The 23436-nt window shown below is 44.3% G+C and overlaps 1 protein-coding gene across 1 annotated transcript; it reads left to right on the forward strand.

Annotated features, from left to right (window-relative positions):
* Positions 1-8245: 8245 nt before the first annotated feature.
* LOC310788334 (E3 ubiquitin-protein ligase TRIM21-like) lies at positions 8246-12188 on the forward strand. Its single transcript, XM_083649904.1, has 2 exons — positions 8246-8343; positions 8932-12188. Exon 2 carries the CDS (start codon positions 8941-8943, stop codon positions 10588-10590), a length of 1650 nt encoding a protein of 549 aa, XP_083506030.1. The 5' UTR covers positions 8246-8343; positions 8932-8940; the 3' UTR covers positions 10591-12188.
* Positions 12189-23436: the final 11248 nt, after the last annotated feature.

Genomic DNA, 23436 nt, shown 5'->3' on the forward strand with positions numbered 1-23436 from the left:
TTGAAATGAGTTACTTTCCACCTCTGGCAACACATTGTCCTTGAGGAGAGGGCCAACATCACTGTTAGTGGCTCTCATTCAATGGATGACTCACACCTCATGGAAAAACATGGGCACATATATTAATTTGTTCCTTGACAAGTGAATAACAGCGCTGGATGCTGTTGTGCCAATATTGAGATGTAGGAGTAGCCATGCATGATGGGGCATTTCAATGCATGTGTAGGAAGCCTGGCCATGAACAGTGACAGTGAGAGCTACGCTTTTTTGTTGAGGCTTCAGATAAATAAAGCTGTTTGTCAGGATTCCAGGTTATCTCTGCATCGCAGCACACGCACTCGTGTGTTTGTGTCCATGGAGCGGTGACAGTGCACCTTCCTGATGCCCCTCTCTAACTCTCACACACACAGGGCCTTGTACCCTCTGAGTAATGGACCTGGTGACACAGGCTGTCAGGCCACAGTTTGTAGCCAGCATCAGTGACTGGAAGAAGGCAGAGGTGATGATTCATCCCAAAGCTGTGTGGATATTTAAGGAACTGATGACCCATGCTTGTCCGGAGCAGGTAAGTGAGTGAGTGAGTGAGTGAGTGAGTGAGCGAGCGAGCGAGTGTGTGTGTGTGTGTGTGTGTGTGTGTGTGTGTGTGTGTGTGTGTGTGTGTGTGTGTGTGTGTGTGCGCGTGCGTGCGTACGTGTGTGTGTTCACTGTGTTGGCGAAGAGGGAATGTGGGTGTCAATTCAATAGTGTGTCAAAACTATACCCACCAGTCATCTTGATCTGTTAAACTGAGAATATCCATCTGGTTTATTGTCCATAGAGTTTCCATAGACGTATTAATCTTGAATGAGTTGGCAGGCCAGTCATTTCAATGGAAGAGGAAAACAGTCACGTCTTCCATAGGTCTCAAATAATACAGACAAGTAGGCTACTGATCTGTGGAGTAAAATCTCACATGTACAGTAGGCTACTTTTGCCCCATATGGTGAGCACATCCAGGCGTAGATCATAGTGTTTGGTGAGCACATCCAGGCGTAGATCATAGTGTTTGGTGAGCACATCCAGGTGTATCTCATAGTGTTTGGTGAGCACATCCAGGTGTATCTCATAGTGTTTGGTGAGCACATCCAGGCGTATCTCATAGTGTTTGGTGAGCACATCCAGGCGTAGATCATAGTGTTTGGTGAGCACATCCAGGCGTAGATCATAGTGTTTGGTGCAGTTTCCTGCAGAACACTGTATAAACACGTTTGAGTGTCTGGAAAGAAGATATGTCACATTCTCACTCGTGCTCTCATACACACACACACAGACACAGACAGACACGCACACGCACACGCACACGCACAGACACAGACACATGCACACTCTCTGAACATCTGCTCCTCAGTACTTGGAGAGGTTTGACAGACGACAGAAGGTTCTCCTGTAAACAAATAAGACAGATTGCCTTACAGTACATACAATGTACCCCCACACACACCTACAACATGTCATGAATCAGCGCCTCTGTGACAATGATAGCAGCAGCAATCATAATAGAGACAGGCATATAGCCTATGTAGATGGAAAACAAAACATGACAGCATTCAGCTTCATCACTAGTGTATAAACATGCTTCACCTCTACACTGATCCTCTGCTAATATGGTGAAGTTGCACTCGTATAATCAATTGTCTCTCATATAGACCTGATTTTTCATATTCATTCTCGGCACAGCTAAATTTGCCGCCCCCTCTTGTTTTCCCAGTTGTCACTTCATCTCATGTTCTCTCACAGCTGAACCATTGTTCTTTTGTGTCAGCAAAGCCTCTGATGAAATATTCTTCTCAACACTGAGGGAAGGGAGAGGATGGTGCTGACAGCTTTCATCTGTAAACCACTTGGAGGCGTCTCACAGAGAAGAGCTAGGGCAGCGCTTCTTCCTCTAGTTTGTGGTGGGGAATCATCATGCACAAAGGAGAAAGACAATACAAACAAATGTGTTTGTTTGACTGACGCTGCCCCATCTTCTTTGATCAGTAGCATCAGAGCCTTCACTTCTGGAAAAATCCATAGCAGAATATGTGGAAAAACCACACAGGGATACAATCAAAAGTACATTTTAGGTACACAGGATAAATACACCATTGACAAATTAATTAATTCATCAATCAATATGAAGGGATGAATTTGTGCTGAACTATGACGAAAATGCGTTCCTCCCCACTCAAATGGGGGATGCTTATATCTTCAATAGCATCCCAATTTAATATTGAATATTAGAAATATTCAGTATTTTTGCAATACTCCATTTCAACATCATGTACGTGTGGATGGCATGTGGAATGGAATAAGGAGGAGGATTTATATATATTTATATATATACGGTATATATATATATATATACACACACACACACACACATTGTACGGTATTATAGTATCGTGGTAACATTACATTACTTAGCTGTATGTTAAAAAAGAATAAACTTTTCCTTACTTGGCCCCTCTTCATGTCCATAACTGTTTTCATCTCTATATAGCTCATAACACTGCCTGCTGCTTAACATGAGCATCAATAATGACAGTGCAAGCAACACATGCTGCCTCATCAGCACATGTGAAATCATCAAGCAGACAAAGCTGATGACACGAGATCAGACTCGTGTGGCTCAGTCACAATCTGAGATTCAACACGTTCTCTCCATCATCTTCCCTCAGCCTCCCATCTTCATCTATTTCCTCTCCTACATTCCACCACCCCATCTTCTCACTGCTCACTTCTAGTTTATGCATACCTGACATGTATAGAGAAATGCCAGTGCATTGTGGTATTCCAGCCAATTATTTCAGTTTGTGGGCGGATGAGAGTGAGGGTCTGACCAGAGCCATTTCCCCTGCATGGTTAGCCTTGTCATATTGATTAGTGGCTGGCAGAATGGCACAGCACATTGTGTGGGAAAACATGAGAGGGCCAGCAAGTCAATAAAAACACATCAAGTCGTCACTCAATGCCTGCTTACTGTGCAGCGGTGCTACTGGAAAGGCTATAAGGCGCTCTCTAGATGCGTCACTATCACTAATTGGCTGATTGTTTGACAGACCTTTTTTTTTTTACCTATATTTACTGTATACAGGGGGAGTCTTACTGAGAGCAATGCTCGCTTTTTCAGGAGCGCCCTGTTCACATTCACACACACACATTCATACCAGGAAGCTGACCAGTACAACCACAGTCTGATCTGCTGGCCACTGACCAGCTCCACTGGAGCAGTTGGGGTTAAGGGCCTGGCTCAAGGGCACCTCAGTGGTGGTAATGAGGGAGGGGCACGCGCTGCCTTTTCACTTTCCCCACGCAGATTTATCCTGCCGGTCCCAGAGATTGAACCGACGACCTTCCGGTCACAAGCTCGCTTCTCTAATCGTTGGGCCACCACTGACTTCAGGCTAAGTGCATAGAGCTCATAACATCCCACATTGAGAGGCAGGGGTTTATAGGAAAATCGGTAATGAAAGCACTGGGTTGGTCTTGAGCAGAGCAATCAACTAATCAAACAAATAATAAATCAGACACAGCTTAGTTAAACGGGAATCAGATAATCACACTGACTACCATTACTGCATGTAGGCTACTGAGGGAAATGTGTAACGTATCTGACGGATAGTTGCACTGCATGTCAATCCAGTCTCACAGTATATGAACAGAACAGGTGAGGATGGAAGTCTGTACATTGCATGGATGTTGCCTTGCCTCACTGCACCACCTTGTCAACCAGATATTTCTGTGACAGCTCCATGTGTTCAGCTGCACCGCAGCTCCGTGCTGCTGAGTTGAGTCCAGTAGTAGTGTGCATGCAGATGGAGCTTGGCAGTGGCCAGCATCGCCCTACTGACCCTCATTACAGCAGTGCCCACTACCACTGCTGTGCTCAGCTTCGCCCTACTGACCCTCGTTACAGCAGTGCCCACCACCACCGCTGTGCACAATTGAACCTTGGATCTGCTAATTTGTGCCGCAGGAGTGCAAACCCATAAATCACTTTTCCACTGTTCTTAGCCTTTAGAAAATCAACTCACAGACGCACGTTGGTCTTCAGGCCAGAGTAAAAGGTTCAGGCACAACTTAAATGGTAAATAGACTGTATTTATAGAGCACATTTTATATAGTCTATCGACTATCCAAAGCGCTGCTACATGAATACCTCACATTCACCCATTCACACACCGACGGCATCTGCAGCCATGCAAGGCGCTAACTGCTCATCGGGAGCAGTTTGGGGTTCAGTGTCTTGCTCAAGGACACTTCGGCACACTGCCGAGAGGAGCCAACCTCGAACCGGGAACCTTCCGATTCCCAGGCGACAGCTCTACCTGCTGAGCTAATGCTGCCCCGCCTTCGTCTTCAGGCCAGAATTAAAGGTTCAGACACACCTTGGTCTTCAGGCCAGAGTCAAAGGTTGAGTGCAAGAAAAAACATGGGTTTATGGAAGCTTGATTAATGGTTGTACCGATGTATTATTGATTTGGGTGAATGTGGTCAAACTTGTTCTCTGTTTAGTCAACTGGCAGCCTTCAGTGTGTGGAACAGAGCACTCATTGCAGTGTAGGCCTACCTTTATAGTGTTCTCTGTTTAGTCAACTGGCAGCCTTCAGTGTGTGGAACAGAGCACTCATTGCAGTGTAGGCCTACCTTTATAGGAAACCAGAACACATCTCATCATTTACCAAATAGGCAGGGCAGCATAGTGGATTTACGTCACACTTGAGAGCAGTTGTGGAGAGAGATAAACTCAACTGATCTTTGCAGAAACCATTAAAAAAATTATACCAAAATCATCCTCCCGTTTAATGGAGAAATGAGCAGAGCTGGAGGCCAAATTAACTAACAAGGTTCAAATCAAATGCTCCTGCAACATTTGTGCACTGGGATGTGTAGCAAATATAACATGTAATTGCTTAAAGAAGCACGCGTAACAAATGCCTGAATTGTTTTCCTGCAGTGTGCCCATGGTGTGTTTGAAGAGCCGGAGCATCTGTTGACGTCTCCCTCGCAGCAAAGCAGAGGACAGTGCAGGCACGTTGCTTAATTGATTCACTAAGGAGCAGACACACTAGTGTAGAAAATCACCGTTTCCACTTAACTTCAAACGCTGATATTTTTATATCTGACTGCACTGCAGCAATCTGAAAGGGCTCAATGTTGCAGCAATAAGTAGCTCGTCGTTATCAAACATGACTGGTAAACAGAAAGCCGAGGTGGAGCTGAACAGGATACCCAGAGTTAATGGAGAAACGTGGCCTGACTGGATATTAACAGCCTGAAAGTAACTCTGCATTCACATTTCTCAGCAGAAGGCAAGGCCTCACAGGTCTCTGGAAAACTATTCAAATCCAAATTACATTTTAGCGGCGCAGCCCCCGGGAGCATTACAATGAAATTCTGCACGTATCCACTCACCTGAGGCGAACGGCTGTAATGAAGTTTTATTGTTCTGCACAGGAAATGAGCGCCGGATTGAGAGAAGACTCTGAGCCGTTAAAAACCTAATGGATAATTTCCTATTGTGCCATGCAGGGAGACAGGGGGGGAGAGGAGGGGGGGGGGGGGGGGGGGTCCATGCTTAAATGATCACATTCATTGCGATGGGTGAATCACTTATCCACCCACAGATGCACTGCTGTAGCGGGTCCCGTCGGGATTCGTAACTTTGTAAACAATAACATGATCTGAGGTAGTCAAATAATGTGCTCAGATGTGCTCAGATAGACAAAAACATTTACTCAACAGATTGACTCATTTGGTGAGTGGTTGAGTTTTTGCATTCTGATCAGGCTACGATTGGAAATCCCTGCGGGTGTCTAGAGGTAAAAGCATTCACCTACAGTACCACCGCGGAGACCCGGGGTGTCTAGAGGTAAAAGCATTCACCTTCCACCGCGGAGACCCGGGTTCCATTTCCGGGAGCGGTACTTCTGGCTTGGTGAGATGTTCCCACAGACATAATTGGACGAGAGTGGGAAGCCGGTGGGGTACGAGTCCTGGTTGCTGCACTAGTTTGTCCTCTGGTCCATCGGGACACCGGTAACACTTTACAATAAGGGTACATTAATTAAGGGTTAATTAATGCTTAGTTAATGCTTAGTTGCTTAATTAACCATTCATTAACATTAACTAATGTGCATTAAGGAAGGGTTGGTTAATGCTTAATAAGCATTAATTAACGCCCCTTAATTAACAGGACTAGTAGTGCTTAATAAGCATCCATTAACCCTTAATTAACGTTAATTTGAGGTTTGCTGGTACCCTTATTGTAAAGTTGAAAACATGTACCCCTTAAGTAACCACAATGTGAACTACTATAAATTAGGGCTCCTTAGTATGAAAAAGGTTCGGAATGATTTACAGCAACACAATGCCATTTCCTTCCTTTTATGATTATAGTGGCGTTTATTGATAGTATTGTGTTACATAGGAGTTGGTAGGAAAATAACAGGCGATTGTAATCAATTGACAGGTGATTAACAGGTCAAGTGACACAAACAGCCAATGAGCTGTGTGTATTGTAGCACCATATTGGTAGGAAAATGCTTGTGACATCATGGGAATAGGCTTGGAGTTGTGAGGAGCCGGGAAAGGGTACAGGGGGAGTAGGGGAGTAACTATCTTGAAATCCCTTAGTCTTTGGGGACAACGTGACGTCAGGTTGTACCAAATCTCCCATTCATTTGAGGGCAAAAACAAAAGCAGTGTTCCACCCATAGAGGGCACTTATGCCAGTTATGCTGCTGAAAACTGATACAAATGGTAGAATGGCAACAGTTTGGTCTCAAATGTGGAAATTTTGACCAGAATTCTTCACACACCACACCCAAAGTCATATATATTGGTTAAAAGCTGAAAAAAAGTGTTTTGGGGGTAAGTTACACTTTAATGCACATGAGTTAACGTTGATTAAGGGTTAATTAAGCATTATTAAGCATTAACTAAGCATTAATTAACACTTAATTAATGTACCCTTATTGTAAAGTGTTACCATACAGGGTGATAAATATTTTCAAGTTAAAGTCAACTTCCTTCAACAAACTTTTATAAATATTTTCAAGTTAAAGTATTAAGAACAGCAAACAATAAACTGCCCTGATGGCAGGTCAGAGTTGCTATGCAGAATATGTCTGCAACAAGATGTTATCAAGGTGTTATGGCAGGGATTTGGGCAACGATGTGTTGTGCCATGGAGGACCTGAGCAACGATGTGTTGTGCCATGGAGGACCATGAGTCTGCAGCCTTTCATTCCAACACTGCAGCAGATGACTTCAGCGATCACAGAGGAGGAACTCATCATGAAAACCTGCCTCTATTGCATCTACAGCCAATTTCTGCATACCAACAAAGGCACATCTAACACGGAAATCCCCTGCTTGACAGCATTGTTGTTTGTTCACAATCCAGTAAGGAAGTCATAACACCTTGATGAGATCTGGATCTGTACAGGCACACCTGCATATCTGCATACCTCTAACCTGCCATCTATAGCAGAGGTGGGCAGGTCACTAAGAAAAGAGCTGGCAAATAATAATCAAGGCTAATCAAAGCTCAATAATAAAGAGAAGCTCTACCATGCCCAAGAAGTATTAGACATCTTGTGATGGGCGATGCTTAATGGGCAGGTGCTTGAGCGCCTCCTGTGGTCTATCTGTGCACGTGCCTGGGGTTGTTGCAGAGCAAACTTTTTTTTTTGGGGGGGGGGTGCATATTTACCTTAATTTATAGGACAGTAGGCAGACAGGAACGGTGGGGAGAGAGAGAGAGGGGCGGCAAAGGACCTCGGGTCGGATTCGAAACCGCATCGGCCGCACGAAAGACCGAGCCTCCGTTGTACGTGTGCTACCACATGAGCACACAAATCTATATATTGCCTCTGTGCAAGACTTCAGCATAACACTGGACCACTGTAGGGTGGACCCCCCGACTGCCACCTGGTATTTCACACACTGGTCCTTACTGATGTTGCTCCTTCTATAGTTTTATTGCTTTATTCCAGTTTTTAACATTAGAGGTTCACAGTTTCATCAGTCATTTAATTCAAGCATTGCTAGCCTTCTTGTGTAGACAGCTAGCATACAGTGAGTCCAAAGTTACAAAACATTAACTGCTATGAGATGAATACTTAACTGCAGGAAGAGGCGGAGCAACACGGCAGAGACAGGTGTGTTTGAAGGTGACATAAAGTCAAACTGAAAGTAGGCTAACTCAGAGCGACAGCACCGCTGCAGTCGACAAGTCTCTGTCTTTCTCTGGAAAGAATAATAACTCGAAGATCATCAGGCCTTCCTCAACAATACAGCAGTCTTAGACATACACAGGTGAGTACAGCAGATCATATTTACTGTTTAAACCACTGAGATATACAGATCCTTTCCAAAAAATTAGAATATCATGGAAATATCATGGCATCGAGGCAGTAATTAAAGCAAAAGGATTCCCGACCAAGTATTGAGTGCAGGCATGCAAGCAACACGGCAGAGACAGGAGTGTTTGAAGGTGACATTACTGAAGTCAGATTGAAAGTAGGCTAACTCGACAGCTGCAGTCGACAAGTCTCTGTCTTTCTCTGGAAAGAATAATAAACTGGAATTCATCAGGCCTTCCTCAACAATACAGCAGTCTTAGACATACATACAGTAGGTGAGTACAGCAGATAATATTTACTGTTTAAACCACTGAGATATGTCGATGGTTTAAACAGAGAGCAGTGACACATAATTGAGCTGTATTCAGAGGGGAAATTTCCCTGTTTTCATTTTGCACTGTTACTTGTCAAAATGATGTTTTCAGTGAAGTGCAAGACTCAAAATGATTTTTGATAATATTACGATCAATAACTTTGATGTTTTCTCAAAAGAAATATGTGTTGCAGTATTGTTATTTAACACTTTCACTTTTGGTCTCAGCGTCTAGATATGTCAGCTGCCAGCAGTCTCCAATCTGAAGATCAGTTTCTGTGCCCCATCTGTCTGGATGTGTTCACTGATCCAGTCTCCATACCATGTGGACACAACTTCTGCAAGAACTGCATCACACATCACTGGGATGTTAGTGTCCAGTGCCAGTGTCCCATGTGTAACAAGATTTTCAGCAGAAGACGAAGACCTCAGCTGCATGTCAATACTTTCATATCTGAGATGGCTGCTCAGTTCAGAAAGTCAACGCAGATGAAAAGCAGCAGCAACCCATACTTGAGACCAATAATGGGCCAAGAGGTTCCCTGTGACATCTGCACTGGGACCAAACCGAAGGCCCAGAAGTCCTGCCTGGTGTGTCTGACATCCTACTGTGAGACTCACCTGAAGTCTCATCAAAAAATGGCGGGCCTGAATAAACACAAGCTGATGGATCCTGTGGAGAACCTGGAAGACAGGGTGTGTAAAGAGCATGATAAACCACTGGAGCTGTTCTGCAAGACGGACCAGATGTGTGTGTGTCTGCTCTGCACTGTTTTACACCACAAGTCACATGACATTGTTCCTCTGAAAGAAGAATATAAAGGAAAGAAGGCTGAGCTGGGGAAGACAGAGGCTGAAATTCAGCAGAAGATCCAGGAGAGACGACTGAAGATTCGGGAGATCAAACACACGGTGGACCTCAGCAAGGAAGATGCAGACAGAGAGATAGCAGATGGTGTGCGGGTCTTCACAGCTCTGAGGCAGTCTGTGGAGAGAGGCCAGGCTGAGCTCATTGAAACTATTGAGGAGAAGCAGAAAACAACACAGGAACAGGCTGAAGGCTTCATCGAAGAGCTGGAACAGGAAATCTCTGAGCTGATGAAGAGAAATGCTGAGATGGAGCAGCTCTCACGCACTGAAGACCACCTCTACCTCCTCCAAAGCTTCCCATTCCTGAACATGCCTCCACACACCAAAGACTGGATGGATGTCAGTGTCCATCATTCATCATATGAGGGGACTGTGAGGAGAGTTGTGGCTCAGCTGGAGGAGACTCTCAGGAAAGAGATGGAGAAGCTTTCTGCAGATGTTGAGCTGAAGAGGGTCCAGCAGTATGCAGTGGATGTGACTCTGGATCCTGATACAGCACAAGCCAAGCTCATCCTGTCTGATGATGGGAAACAAGTAAAATGTGGTGATGTAAAGAAGAAGCTCCCAGACAACCCAGAGAGATTTTCTACTTGTGTCATGATCTTAGGAAAGCAGAGCTTCTCTTCCGGAAGGTTTTACTACGAGGTTCAGGTTAAAGGGAAGCCTAAGTGGGATGTAGGAGTGGTCAGAGGCTCAATCAACAGGAAGGGACACATCTCACTGAGCCCAGGGGATGGCTTCTGGACTATATGGTTGAGGAATGAAAATGAGTACAACGCTAATGCTGGCCCTGCTGTCCTCCTCTCTCTGAAAACGAAGCCTCAGAAGGTGGGGGTGTTTGTGGATTATGAGGAGGGTCTGGTCTCCTTTTATGACGTAGATGCTGCAGCTCTTATCTACTCCTTTACTGGCTGCAGCTTCACTGAGAAGCTCTACCCATACTTCAGTCCCTGTCTTAATGATGGTGGTAAAAACTCCGCCCCTCTGATCATCTCTCCTGTCAATCACACAGATTAGACTAACAATCAAATGCACACATGCTTTGACTTGCAAGTGCAAACACTTTGACCTGTCTTAGGGGCACTTTACACGAGGATGGTTTTCTATGGTGACGGACGGGAATTATTTTATCGTTAGTGCCTCCCTTTTAGACGGCGACGGCAAATTTGCGCTTAGGAAATGACACATTTTGAAACCACCCTCCAGAGTGAAATTCTTGGTGACGCTCCCCGCTGAGCGCTCCATGTAATCGCTTGAGACGGCTCATTTCAGGAACTCTGACGTGCCTGCACACGCGACACACGCGATTACACCATAGCCGTGCGCGAGTTGGCGGCCATTTTCAAAATAAAACGTCAGTATGAATGAAGTTTGACAACATTCAGAATTAAGCTAGACTGCGGCCAACTTCAGTTACATGTTCATAACGTTACTGCTGCGAGGAGCCGATGGCTGTACCCGGTCGGCATTTAACGTTAGTTACAAAAGCACGTCAACAGTGTTTTCTCACTGCCAGTAGCCTAACTACACAGTAGGGTTTGACAGATAGCTAGTCCGACCGGTGTCAGCACAGTCAGCGCTCCCGGTCCTCGCTGCTCGTTAAAGATTTCCAATAGGCGTTATTCTGGTAAACTGGTCACATATATGTTATGTTCTCACCCGACAAATATTAAAACTTTGAAACAGTTTGGGGGTTTTTTAGCTTGAAAACAGCTTTTTGGCAAGTCTAAATGACTGCGGTAGGCATACTCTACTTCCGTGTTTAAAACCGGAAAGATGATTACGAAATGACGTCATGCAGAAGCGTCCTTGTATGGGCAAAGAATAAGGTGATCACACTGCCACCTAGCGACCTGGCATGTACATTACGGCGTTTTAAAAATTCAACAGCGCTCATGTAAACAGGGAGAAGGTGTGAAGGAAAAGGTGTGAAGGAAACGCTATTGTGTCGTTTCTTCCAGAAACTGTCCTCGTGTAAAGGGCCCCTTAGATTTTGTTCTTTCAATGGAGCTCTCCACTGTGACCTTATCAGCTGTTTATGACTCATATTCATCTGACCATTGACAGCTCGCAAATAACGCGACATGTGACCATCACAATATCTTTGTGGAACATGATGATAAACTAAATATCATTAGGTGTTGGACTGTTAGTCAGACAAGACTAGACATTTGAAGATGTCACCTTGGACTGTGGGGAACCTCAACAGATGTTTTTCATATTTCTGACATTTTATGGACAAAATGGTTAACCCGGTGATTAAGACAATAATCAGTAACTTAACTGGGAGACAATGCAACATGTGACAAGGGGTCCCAGACTTGCTTTATTTTAAGGGGTTACGGGCAGAAAAAAAGGGGAACCACTGCTTTAGGTCATTCTGCTCATTTTTGCTTCAACTTTTTACATTTTGTTCCTATTTTCTCTTGTTTGTTTGTCCTCATTGTGTCAGTGTTTTGCTAATCTAATCATCACCAATTTTCCAGTTTCATAACATGTCCAGGCTTTGAACTACTGTAGGAGTGTACATATACTGAACATTTGAATTCTACACAATTACTGGGTATTTTATTGAAAAATTCTGCAATCTACTGTATGTTTCTTACATTAAAAGAGTTTACTGGAATAAATAAAAACAAATAGAAAAAGCTTGTATGGTGACTGTTATCTTCCTGCATATAGGCTACCTAAATCATTTCATGTTTGACTGATATCAAAGCTTGAAAACTGTATTTACTTTAAAGTCAATCAACACAGAGAGAACAGAAATTAACCATATCTATTCTCATTAAACAGACAAGTCGTAAGATTTGAAATGTTCTGTCTTGAGATCCATTCAAAGCTGTGTGTGTGGTGTCATGTACCAAAAGCACTCTCGTCTCAATCCATCTCTACAATGCCTCTGTGTCTAATTACCAAGAACAGATTGCTTCTGTCACCGTGTCTTTAAGACCAATTAATATTAACGGTGCTCTGTTCCGATTGGTTAACTGTTTCAAGAGTTAAAAGTGTAGCCCTGCAGCTACAGGTAGGGAAAACTCATTAATATAAACTATGATTTCTTACAAAAATGATAATGAATGAACCTTTGTGACACCACAAAGTGATAGAAGTCCAAACGGCTCGTTTAGAGGCTGCCTTTTCTAATATGAAGCTTAGCCTACGTTCAGACAGGGAGACATATTTGTTTCTCATCCATTAATGAGGGCCCTGGCACTGGAACACCTACATGGAAAGGAACCATCATTCATGGTATTGGTTACAGGTGCTTTACTTCCTGCTTTACCACCTCAAAACAGTTGCTGTGAAAAGGGGGGGCGGCTTTAGCTCAGGAGGTAGAGCGGGTCGGCCAATGACGCAAGGGTTGGCGGTTCGATCCCCGCTCCCTCCCAGCTGCTGTCGTTGTGTCCTTGGGCAAGACACTTAACCCTCCTTGCCTCGTATGATTGGTATGATTGGTATGAATGTAGACACGAATGGTATGATTGGTATGATTGGTATGAATGTAGACATGAATGATGGTGGTTCGGAGGGGCCGTTGAGCACCAATGTGTGGCTGCCACGCTTCTGAACCACCGGTACAAATGGTGTGAACGAATAATGATCCTGTGTCAGCGCTTTGAGCCTTGGAAAGGCGCTATATAAATCCAATCATTATTATTATTATTATTATTAAGGGTCTATTCACCTCCAGTCCATCACTTCGACGGCCAGGTGGGAGATTTCCAGAAGCCCTCATCACAAGGGGATATCCTATTCTACTACTCTCGACTTCACTACCCCTTCATGATAGCGATGATGGAGTCTAATCTCCAAAGACTTTGTATATTTCATAATGATTGTTGACATGTCAATAAATTATTGTTAAAAAAAATGTAATTACAAACTTAAAGGTAAATCTTACATCTAAAATTTGGCATGAAATCAGAGTAAAGTTTAAAAGTGTCCGCACAATATATAGGTGTACCCATTCCACTTTGCGTGGGGCACTGAGACATGGCATTACCAGGGACTGGTCTAACAGAGGTCTATGTATAAGTTTGGGCATCTATTTGAGCGTGACACTCTTAAGTCCTTTGAACAATCAAAATCATATTTTGGACTTCCTTCAACAAACTTTTATAAATATTTTCAAGTTAAAGTATTAAGAACAGCAAACAATAAACTGTTCCCATTTCTGCCCTGATGGCAGGTCAGAGAGGAGCCTCTATTGCTATGGAGAATATGTCTGCAACAAGATGTTATCAAGGTGTTATGGCAGGGATTTGAGCAGCGATGTGTTGTGCCATGGAGGACCGTGATGTTGTGCCATGGAGGACCGTGATGTTGTGCCATGGAGGACCATGAGTCTGCAGCCTTTCATTCCAACACTGCAGCAGATGACTTCAGCGACCACAGAGGAGGAACTCATCATGAAAACCTGCCTCTACTGCATCTACAGCCAATTTCTGCATACCAACAAAGGCACATCTACTGTAACGTGGCATCTTGAGAGCTATGCAGAGAGGCTCCTATCTGGTTGTCTCATCACAGAAACCACCTGCTTGACAGCATTGTTGTTTGTTCACAATCCAGTAAGGAAGTCATAACACCTTGATGAGATCTGGATCTGTACAGGCACACCTGCATATCTGCATACCTCTAACCTGCCATCTATAGCAGAGGTGGGCAGGGTTGTTAACATTAGCCTTGCTGATGTGTATGCAAATCTGTATCACTTTTTTTGGTAACACTTTACAATAAGGGTACATTAATTAAGGGTTAATTCATGTGTAATTAATGCTTAATGAGCATTCATTAACAGGGTTAGTCGACCTTAGTAGGCATTAATTAACCCTTAATTAATGTACCCTTATTGTAAAGTGTTACCGGGACACCTGTTGAGGGGGGGAGGGGAACTGGGGGGAATGGTGTGATCCTCTCACATGCTATGTCCTTCCGGTGAATCTCCTCACTGTCAGGTGAAAAGAAACGGCTGGCAACTATACATGTATCGGAGGAAGGATGTGCTAGTCTATGGCTCTCACCAAGTACAATGGGGGGAAAATGGAAAAAAAAACGTAATTAAAAATGAATGGAAATCCTCCCGTCTTGGCTTGGATTGAAGGCCTCAGATAACTCCTTCCCCTACTGAAAAATCACATCTCAGAAAGCTTTGATCCGCAGACAGAAAGTAAATCTAACATTCACATGTGAGAAAGTGTCTGATCCGGACCTGCTGGCTCCTCGATTGCAGCTGACACAGATCTATCACAGTCGGAACAAAGGAGCCAGGGCCGTAACCAGGGTTCTGAAATAGGGGAGGTCCAGCAAGGGGAGGCGGATTCGGCGGCGCCCTGACGGGCGCCGCCGAGAAAAATTTGAGTTTTCCCCCCCCCCTTTTTTAGCCATATTTAGAGTAATATATCATTTTAAATCAACATTAGGATTATACTGTTGTGATGTCATTATTCAGTATATTCTCTTTCATGTCACCACCTGCTCAGCTCTCCTGTCAACATAATTGTAACTAACAAACACAAACTGTTTTAGCCAAATTCATATCAAAATGACATCTACAAACACAGGTACACAACCCAAGCCGTACACAACACACAAAGTCATCATCGATAATAAAAAAAACATACAGAGGGACATTTATTTATTCCTGATAGGAACGATTGAAAAATAAAATAAAATATATTATGTTGTTTTTAACTTTACACCACCTCTTTTTGTTACTTATTGGGTCATGAAACTGAAACCATGCATATAGCCACCTGCATACCTGACTTCGGGAGCTTGGCAATTGGCATCATGCATGATTACAATGAGATGCACCCACTTTAAACCTGAATAAAGTAATAAAACCACTAGTAAACCAGTAGGCGGCGCCTGGCCTGCTGTTCAGTGAGTGGCCTGGCCTGGCCTGGCCTGCAAAAAAAAAAAAAAAAAAAAAAAAAAAATTTTTTTTTTTTTTTTTTTTGCAGGCTGAAATATTAGGGGAGGTCCGGACCTCCCCGTCCTCATAGCTAGTTACGGCCATGAAAGGAGCATCTGCTTGTGACATTGTTTAATAACCGTCACTTCACAAGACATTGTGCAAGTTATGGCCTTCCGAAGAGTATCACATGAAAGCTTGATCTGAAAGACAATTAAGATTTCAATGGCATAAGAGTTTGCAGGGGTTGTGAACTAGACAAACAGCTTTACAAAGTGAATGGACCAGGCTTAAGGTCACCCCTCCCATCATGCTCACTCTCTCTCTCTCTCTCTCTCTCTCTCTCTCTCTCTCTCTCTCTCTCTCTCTCCCCAACACGATCACTCTCTCCCACTCTGTCTCTTTCTCTCTCTTGCATGTGCTTCAAATAGCATGATTTAACAAGAGTTCAACTTTGAGGTTGCTGCAAGCAATTAAAGGAAGGCTTTCCCGTGGGGAATAAGAAGATATATTAAATCTCACGCCCCTAAGGAGTTTGAATCCGTTGAAATTTTTGAAATTGGTTGTTCACAGCCTGAGCTATCAACCAAAATCCACTCTGTGTGAGCTGGTGGAGGGGAGGGGCGGGTGCGGGGACCCGAAATCCTACACTTCCCACCAATGCACTGGGCTCGCGTGGCCTTCGAGTCCACGCCCACCCCTCAGGCATTTGGCTGATATCAAACTCCAGTAGGTGGCGGTAATGCACATATATGCTTGCCAACCGCCATAAAACTCAAAGAAGAAGAAGAAGAAGAAGGCTTCGACATAAAAACATTAGTAGAACAAGAATAAAAAATAAAAAAAATTGCCTCCAAATTGCACCAAATTTAAACGGTAGTATATGTCGGGAGATGTCTTCATAAAAAAAAATTCATGCATTTTAAGGCATTTTCCTAGGAGTTACACGCATCTGATGTTGTAACTATTTCATGTAAAAATCAAAAATCAACGCTCAGCGTTGATTTCGTAACTTCAAGGCACCTTCTACTAGATGTAAAATTTGACGAGCTTTCCAATGGCGCCAGTCCCGTGTCTGAAGGTGCTTCCGTTCCCGAGATATGGTTCTTTGCAAGGAGCTATGGGGAGCTAACAATAGCTAGCCTAGTCTATGCGGTGAAAAAAGTTGGCTGCCTTTTGTTTTTCTTCAGGACCTCTGAAGGGGCGTGGAGGACCTCTAGAGGCGGAACCATTGCGGCACACCCCCACAACACTTGTAGTTCATAGGTGCTCGACTTCCGCAAGGCGGACTTGGCCCCTCTGACGTAAAACGCGTCAGCTGGGCCAAAAAATATGTGAGAGATGGTTGATAGCTCTGGCTGTGAACAACCAATTTCAGAAATTTCAATGGATTCGAAAACCTTAGGGGCGTGAGATTTTATATATATTCATATTCCCCACGGGAAAGCCGTCCTTTAAGTCACCATCTCGTTCAAATGCACAGCCAGTTTAAATGACTCAGTTGTATGGAAGCTGGTTGCACACTGCAGAGCCAAATTGTAGGATGGCTATTTAAACCCACAGGAGGCAGTGTTTTCAGTTTTTTCTCTCAAAGTCAACATAGACCCACCCCCCCCCCCCCCCCCCCACCCACCCAGTGGCCAGGCCATTTTGACTGGGGTCTAAATGGTCAAAAGTCCCGTCTCTGTGTAAGACATAGCAACATACACACACTCGATGCCAGACAAAACAATGCAATAATCAGATTCACTTAAGAACTGAAGTGCATTATAATAAGTGGAAAAGCACTCTCGGGCTTAGACAGCGACAATGCGCATTAGCTTTCATCGGAACACACTACAATCTGAGCACTTTAATGACACACAATACACATGTGGCCTAATTCCAACAATTTGAATCAACAACATAATTCTCCAGCTGACGTTCACCTCCCAAAGCAAATTCCACTGAATGCAGCAAACTCGAAGAAATGGTGAGTGACCACTGTCCACTGTCCACTGAACCCTCAAAGTCACGAGAGACACCATGTCAAGCTTGGGTTCTTTTTTACAAGGTCACTGCTCACAGGCCTGAGTGTTTACAAGCCAGTTAACTGACTTCATTGCACTTGTATCCTCACTATCTCTCCTATCTGATGGAGAAAAGATGTTAAACTGATTCACCCTCAGCTTGTGGCCTGTACATTCAACTGAACTGTTTTACACAAAGAGCCCAATAAGCATATAGGAAGATTCAGGAGGGTTTATTGGGAGGAAACATAGACTGTATACTATTAATGGACGAACTAAGCCAGGCCACAACTGGACTAGTAGTATGCAATAGCTATAGTAGACAGACATCTAACGCCTTGGACACACTGCAGTGAATTTCTTTGCTGTCGCTGCTGCCCATTCATTTTGTATTGGATACGTCGCCAGGTATCGCAGCATGCTTTGCAAGGTGATGAGTGACGGCAGTGACGAGAGGAGGGGCCAATTTGAAATCGACCAATTGAAGACGGAAAGACAGGAAGACAGCCAATGAAGCTGCAGCACCAAGCGACATGCAGGTGTCTACGCGCAAAAAAGGTCGCTGCAGTGTGGCCGGGGCGTAAGCAGGGAAAATGTGCAACACTGGTGAGACAAATGTAGAGTCTCAATTTAATTTCTTTTTCTCAGTGTCTTGATGTTGGTCACGCCAACTTTGACTTATTGGACTGTCTCTGCTGTCAACTAACTGTAAAATAGTAAGAATTGATCATTTTGTAATTCAAAGAGAAACTGATTGTCTGGAGAGAGTGGAACATTCACTGTACTCTAAAAGTATCTGGTGTGTTTCGGCACGAGCTGACTCTGAGGACCTAGCAGAGGGCAGAACAATCAACTACGGTCGATTGTCCCAAGTTATAAAATGAGCATCAAACATAGCAACTCTTGTGTATGCGATCAATAAAAATGAAGAAAGGTAAATGCCTGATGCTATCACTGAAGCCGGGTTCATCTGACTGCATGGGCCACATGAGTATAGTATCAACACTGTCAATGTCATTCTAACTTGAGAAAGACATTGGTCGACAGTGTTGGGCAACTCAGGGCCAGGAAATGTAATTAGTTACTTATAACTCCTTAAAAAGTAATACAATTACTTTACTGATTACCTGGTATCAAAAGTAATTAGTGACATTACTACTTAAGTTACTTTTGCTTACCCTCTTCCCGAAAAAGTGACGTACTGTACAACCTGTTTGGCCAGCTCCTTTTAGAACTGAATCCACTTTATTGGAGCAATAATTAACCTTACAGCAGGAGGCAACAAAAACAACAACAATCTATCTCCACACTTTGTTTTAGCTCTGTACCAGCGCTGGAAAAGTAATGGGAAAGTAATGCAGTAACTTGAAGTTACTTCAGAATCAGAAAGTTTTATTGTCATTGTACAACCAGTACAAGTGCATCTCTTAAAAACAATACCACCCACACACACACCACACACACACACGCACGCGCGCGCACACACACACACACACACACACACACACACACACACACACACACACACACACACACACACACACACACACACACACGTACACGTCTTGCATGGGTATGCATAGTCCACTTTTCAGTCCCAATAGAAAAATATAAACCAAAAATATAAAACCATTATGTAATATAAAAACCAACTAAAATATATAAAAAATAAAGTCTGCATAGTCCATCTAATTAGATGATGTGGTGGCCGTAGGGGGGGGGGTGTTTGTTCAGCTCTATGTTGGCCCTGGGAAAGAAGCTGTTTTTCAGCCTGGAAGTGCGGGCTTTGAAGGCCCTGTAACGCCTGCCGGACGGGAGCACAGAGAAGATGTGGTGGGAGGGGTGGGTCACATCCTTCAGGATTTTGTTTGCTCGTCGGAGGCAGAGGGTTCTGAAGATGTCCTCGAGTGTGGACAGGTTCTGAAGATGTCCTCGAGTGTGGACAGGTTCTGAAGATGTCCTCGAGTGTGGACAGGTTCTGAAGATGTCCTCGAGTGTGGACAGGTTCTGAAGATGTCCTCGAGTGTGGACAGGGGGAGACCGATGATTTTCTGTGATGTTCTGATGACTTGTTGGATGGACTGCCTGTTGGCCTCTGTGCAGTTTGCGTACCATGCTGTGATGCAGTATGTTAAAATACTCTCAATGGAGCACTGGTAGAAGGCCTTGAGCAGCTCAGCAGACAGTTTTTTTTTTCAGTGTCCGTAAAAAGTAGAGCCGCTGTTGTGCCTTTTTAATCATGGCAGTTGTATTCGCATTCCCATTTGAGGTCTTCTGTGATCTGGGTCCCCAAGAACTTAAAACAGGAGACCCTCTCTACCTCCTCCCCATTGATGGTCAGGGGAGATGGATCCGCCTTATGTCTCCTGAAGTCGACTATTATTCCTTTTGTTTTCTTGATGTTCAGGGTGAGGTTATTGTCTCTGCACCAACCTGCGAGACTGTCAACTTCCTTTCTGTAGGCAGTCTCATCGCCATTGGAGATCTGACCCACCACGGTTGTATCGTCTGCGAATTAGATTATTGTGATGGAGGGATGGGTGGAGATACAGTCATATGTATACTGTAGATGTAGATGGAATAGAGCAGTGGACTCAGCACGCAACCTTGTGGTGCGCCGGTGCTGAGAGACAGACTGGAGGAGAGGGGTGGGCCAAGTTTGTGGGCGGTCAGTCAGAAAGTCCTTTATCCACAGACACAGAGTGTTGCTGAGGCCCAGATTGAGGAGTTTGGTGACCAACCGACTGGGGACAATAGTGTTGAACGCCAAGCTGTAGTCTATAAAAAGCATTCTCACATATGTCCCAGTCCGGTCAAGATGTGTCAGGGCTGTGTGGAGGGCTGTGGCAATAGCGTCCTCTGTGGACCTCTTTGGATTAGTAACTGTAATGTAATTACTTTTTTTGGAACTTGTAATCCCTTATATTACTAGTTACTGCGAAAGTAATACAACTGCAATAATGCATTACTTTACTTTACTGCCCAACACTGTTGATCGGTCACTGAATCGCCTCTCAGCAAACATCTACAGAAAACAGCTGTCAGCGATGCTGTGTGGTGTGGGAACTGGGCCAGGGTCAAATGAGGGCATACAGTAGAACCATTCATTGTCAATGTCAAAGCAGCAGAACGTATCTATCAGCAGATGTACTCACACAGGACCAGTCGCCAGGCAGGCGCTCTGCGTCTACTACCAGATCTACCCCATTCATCACAAGATATACTTATTGCCATTGAGCTGGTGGCACACGCTATCAATCATCTCCGCTGGCTTGAGAGTGACTGTGGGGAATATTGTGTGTGCACTGCCCGTAGGCTGTGTAAACATGAGCAGGCTGAAAGGCACGCACGCTCCAATACACACACATTCTACAGCAGGGCTATTCAACTGGATTGTTCAGGGGGCCACATTCAGAAAGCTATAAGGGCCCAGGGGCCGGACATTTCCCTGAGCTATTATTCTCAACAACGCACCACCACATTTTCAAAACTTGTATTTTGCTTCGTTGCAAAAGCAGCCTAATCATACATTTAAAAAAGAAAATAAATAGACATATTTTTAAGTAATTATAGGCCAAGTGCGTAATTAAATTTTCTTTGCAACACAAGCTGTGATAGATTTCTCAGTCCAGTTGTTGTTGAATTGATGATTTTCGGCATCAACTTTTCTTTTTTTACAGCGTAGCTCTTCCTTATCTGTTATCCAAATTCAATATTATAAAACAAATTACCGGTGGGGTACTACTGTATTTTAGTGAGCGAGTTTTGGTTGTCTGGATACATGTGCTTGCTCACTACAAACCTGCGACAACAGCGGCATGCAAAGGTCATCATCGGTCATGCCAAGGTCATCATTAGCACAGGAGCACTTCTTTCGCAGTTGCATAAACTGAAATGATCGGAGAGCCGGTGCGACTTCATTGGCGGGCCAGAGTTGTCCCGCGGGCCGCCAGTTGAATACAGATTTTAAATCAGTGGAGTAAGCCTGCATTCTAAATCATCAATTTGCTCTTGTGAGATTTCAAGCGAAAAGGTCCAAGACAATCTGAAGTGTCCTGTTTTATGTAGTCCTGAGATCAAAGGGAGGCTGCCACCAAGGTCAACCAGTCCATTCACACACACTGTGGGCTGGGGGGAGTCCGAGTGGTCAGACAGACAACAGGAAGGGGGATGATAGTAAAAGCCTTCATCACTGTCACACATTCCATGAGGTTCTCTGTTATTGTCAGGGGGTGGTGGGGTGGTGGTTGGGGAGGGGGGGGGGGGGGGGGGGGGTTCTCATTTCAATATCCAAACAAGGAAGTGAGGGGCTAGTGAACACACCAACCTGATGTCACTCTGCCTCTGACAGGTGATGAGCTTCCCTCAGGCACGTACAATAAGCAGACCTGTCAGGATCCATCTCTTCTCTGCGGCCTGTCGAAGACGCCGAGGAGAACCGTCAATAACGTTTTCCGCATCTGCATCTCTTACAAACATGAGCCTACAGTGTAGGAAGGGAGAAGTCACATGACTTTTCCTGTCCTTGCTGAGTTATAGAACAGTATAGTTATAGAACAGTATCGTATACAGAGGGACTGGAAGCTGCCAAGTTGTTCATGAGCCAAATCCAAACAAGAGCTCAATCCATGGATCCACAAAGTACTCAAACATGCTCGCTGGTTATTTGATGAGTGTAATTGAGCCCGGCCAAGCATTGACTTTACGACGACAGCTGCTTTTTGAGTGAGAATGGCGTCGTACATTTATCTTTCAGCTAATCCACTGTTGAGGAAGAAATTGAAAAGTACCTACAGCATACTAAGCAACGTTCCTACATGCTCACTTCACCTTTGACACAAAGTAATTAAAAACTAATGTTAACGATTATACTGTACATCTGACAGCAGTGTTGTCTGCATGTTTGACAAGAAGTTGTCTAAGTTCCCCCCCCCCTGATTTTTTCTCCTCAATTGTACTACTTGGCCAATTCCCGCTGGTGTCCCGGTTGTTGCTTCACACACACACACACACACACACACACACACACACACACACGCACACACACACACACACACATCGGCTTTCAGTGGAAAGATTGTAGGATGTTTAAGCTTGTTCATAATGACCTTATACTTGTTGACCGATAGCATTTATTATATTTTATTTGTTAACCTAATCATTCATATTCAGCACTCTAAAACTCTGTGTAATCACCCAGATTTTGGGTTCCTTGGCTCTCAACCTGCAGACTGAATTGACACCAAGAACACATAGCACCGATGCCACAGCAGCTCACTGATTTCCAACATAACCTACGCCAAATGGACAGTTAGAGCCACAGCACCCTTTGGACCAATCTGTCTCCACCAGCCTTAACGATGCATCATAAATAAGACTCAGAATGATGGTGAACGCACTCTCACCACGCTGTGTAACCACGAGAGGAAAGACCTGTCTCCTTATGGTGCAAATGATTGATTTTAATTTACAGCACAATTAAACAGGTAGCTCAAACAAGAAGGGAAGACACAGCAGCTATACAAACAGATTGAGAGGGCTGCTGCCAGCATGCATTTTGGGAACGCTTATGGCCTGCTTACAGTAACTACCTCATGATGACACAGAGAGGGAGAGAGAGCAGGCCTGGCTTACAGTAACTACCTCATGATGACACAGAGAGGGAGAGAGAGCAGCCTGGCTTACAGTAACTACCTCATGATGACACAGAGAGGGAGAGAGAGCAGGCCTGGCTTACAGTAACTACCTCATGATGACACAGAGAGGGAGAGAGCAGACCTGGCTTACAGTAACTACCTCATGATGACACAGAGAGGGAGAGAGAGCAGCCTGGCTTACAGTAACTACCTCATGATGACACAGAGAGGGAGAGAGCAGGCCCGGCTTACAGTAACTACCTCATGATGACACAGAGAGGGAGAGAGAGCGGGCCTG

This window comes from Poromitra crassiceps (assembly GCF_964638095.1).
Source record: "Poromitra crassiceps genome assembly, chromosome: 13".
Classification (NCBI taxonomy): Eukaryota; Metazoa; Chordata; class Actinopteri; order Beryciformes; family Melamphaidae; genus Poromitra; species Poromitra crassiceps.

Bases quoted from the DNA above. Each gene is read 5' to 3' on its own strand.
- LOC310788334 (XM_083649904.1), top strand. From the start codon at position 8,941: ATGTCAGCTGCCAGCAGTCTCCAATCTGAAGATCAGTTTCTGTGCCCC.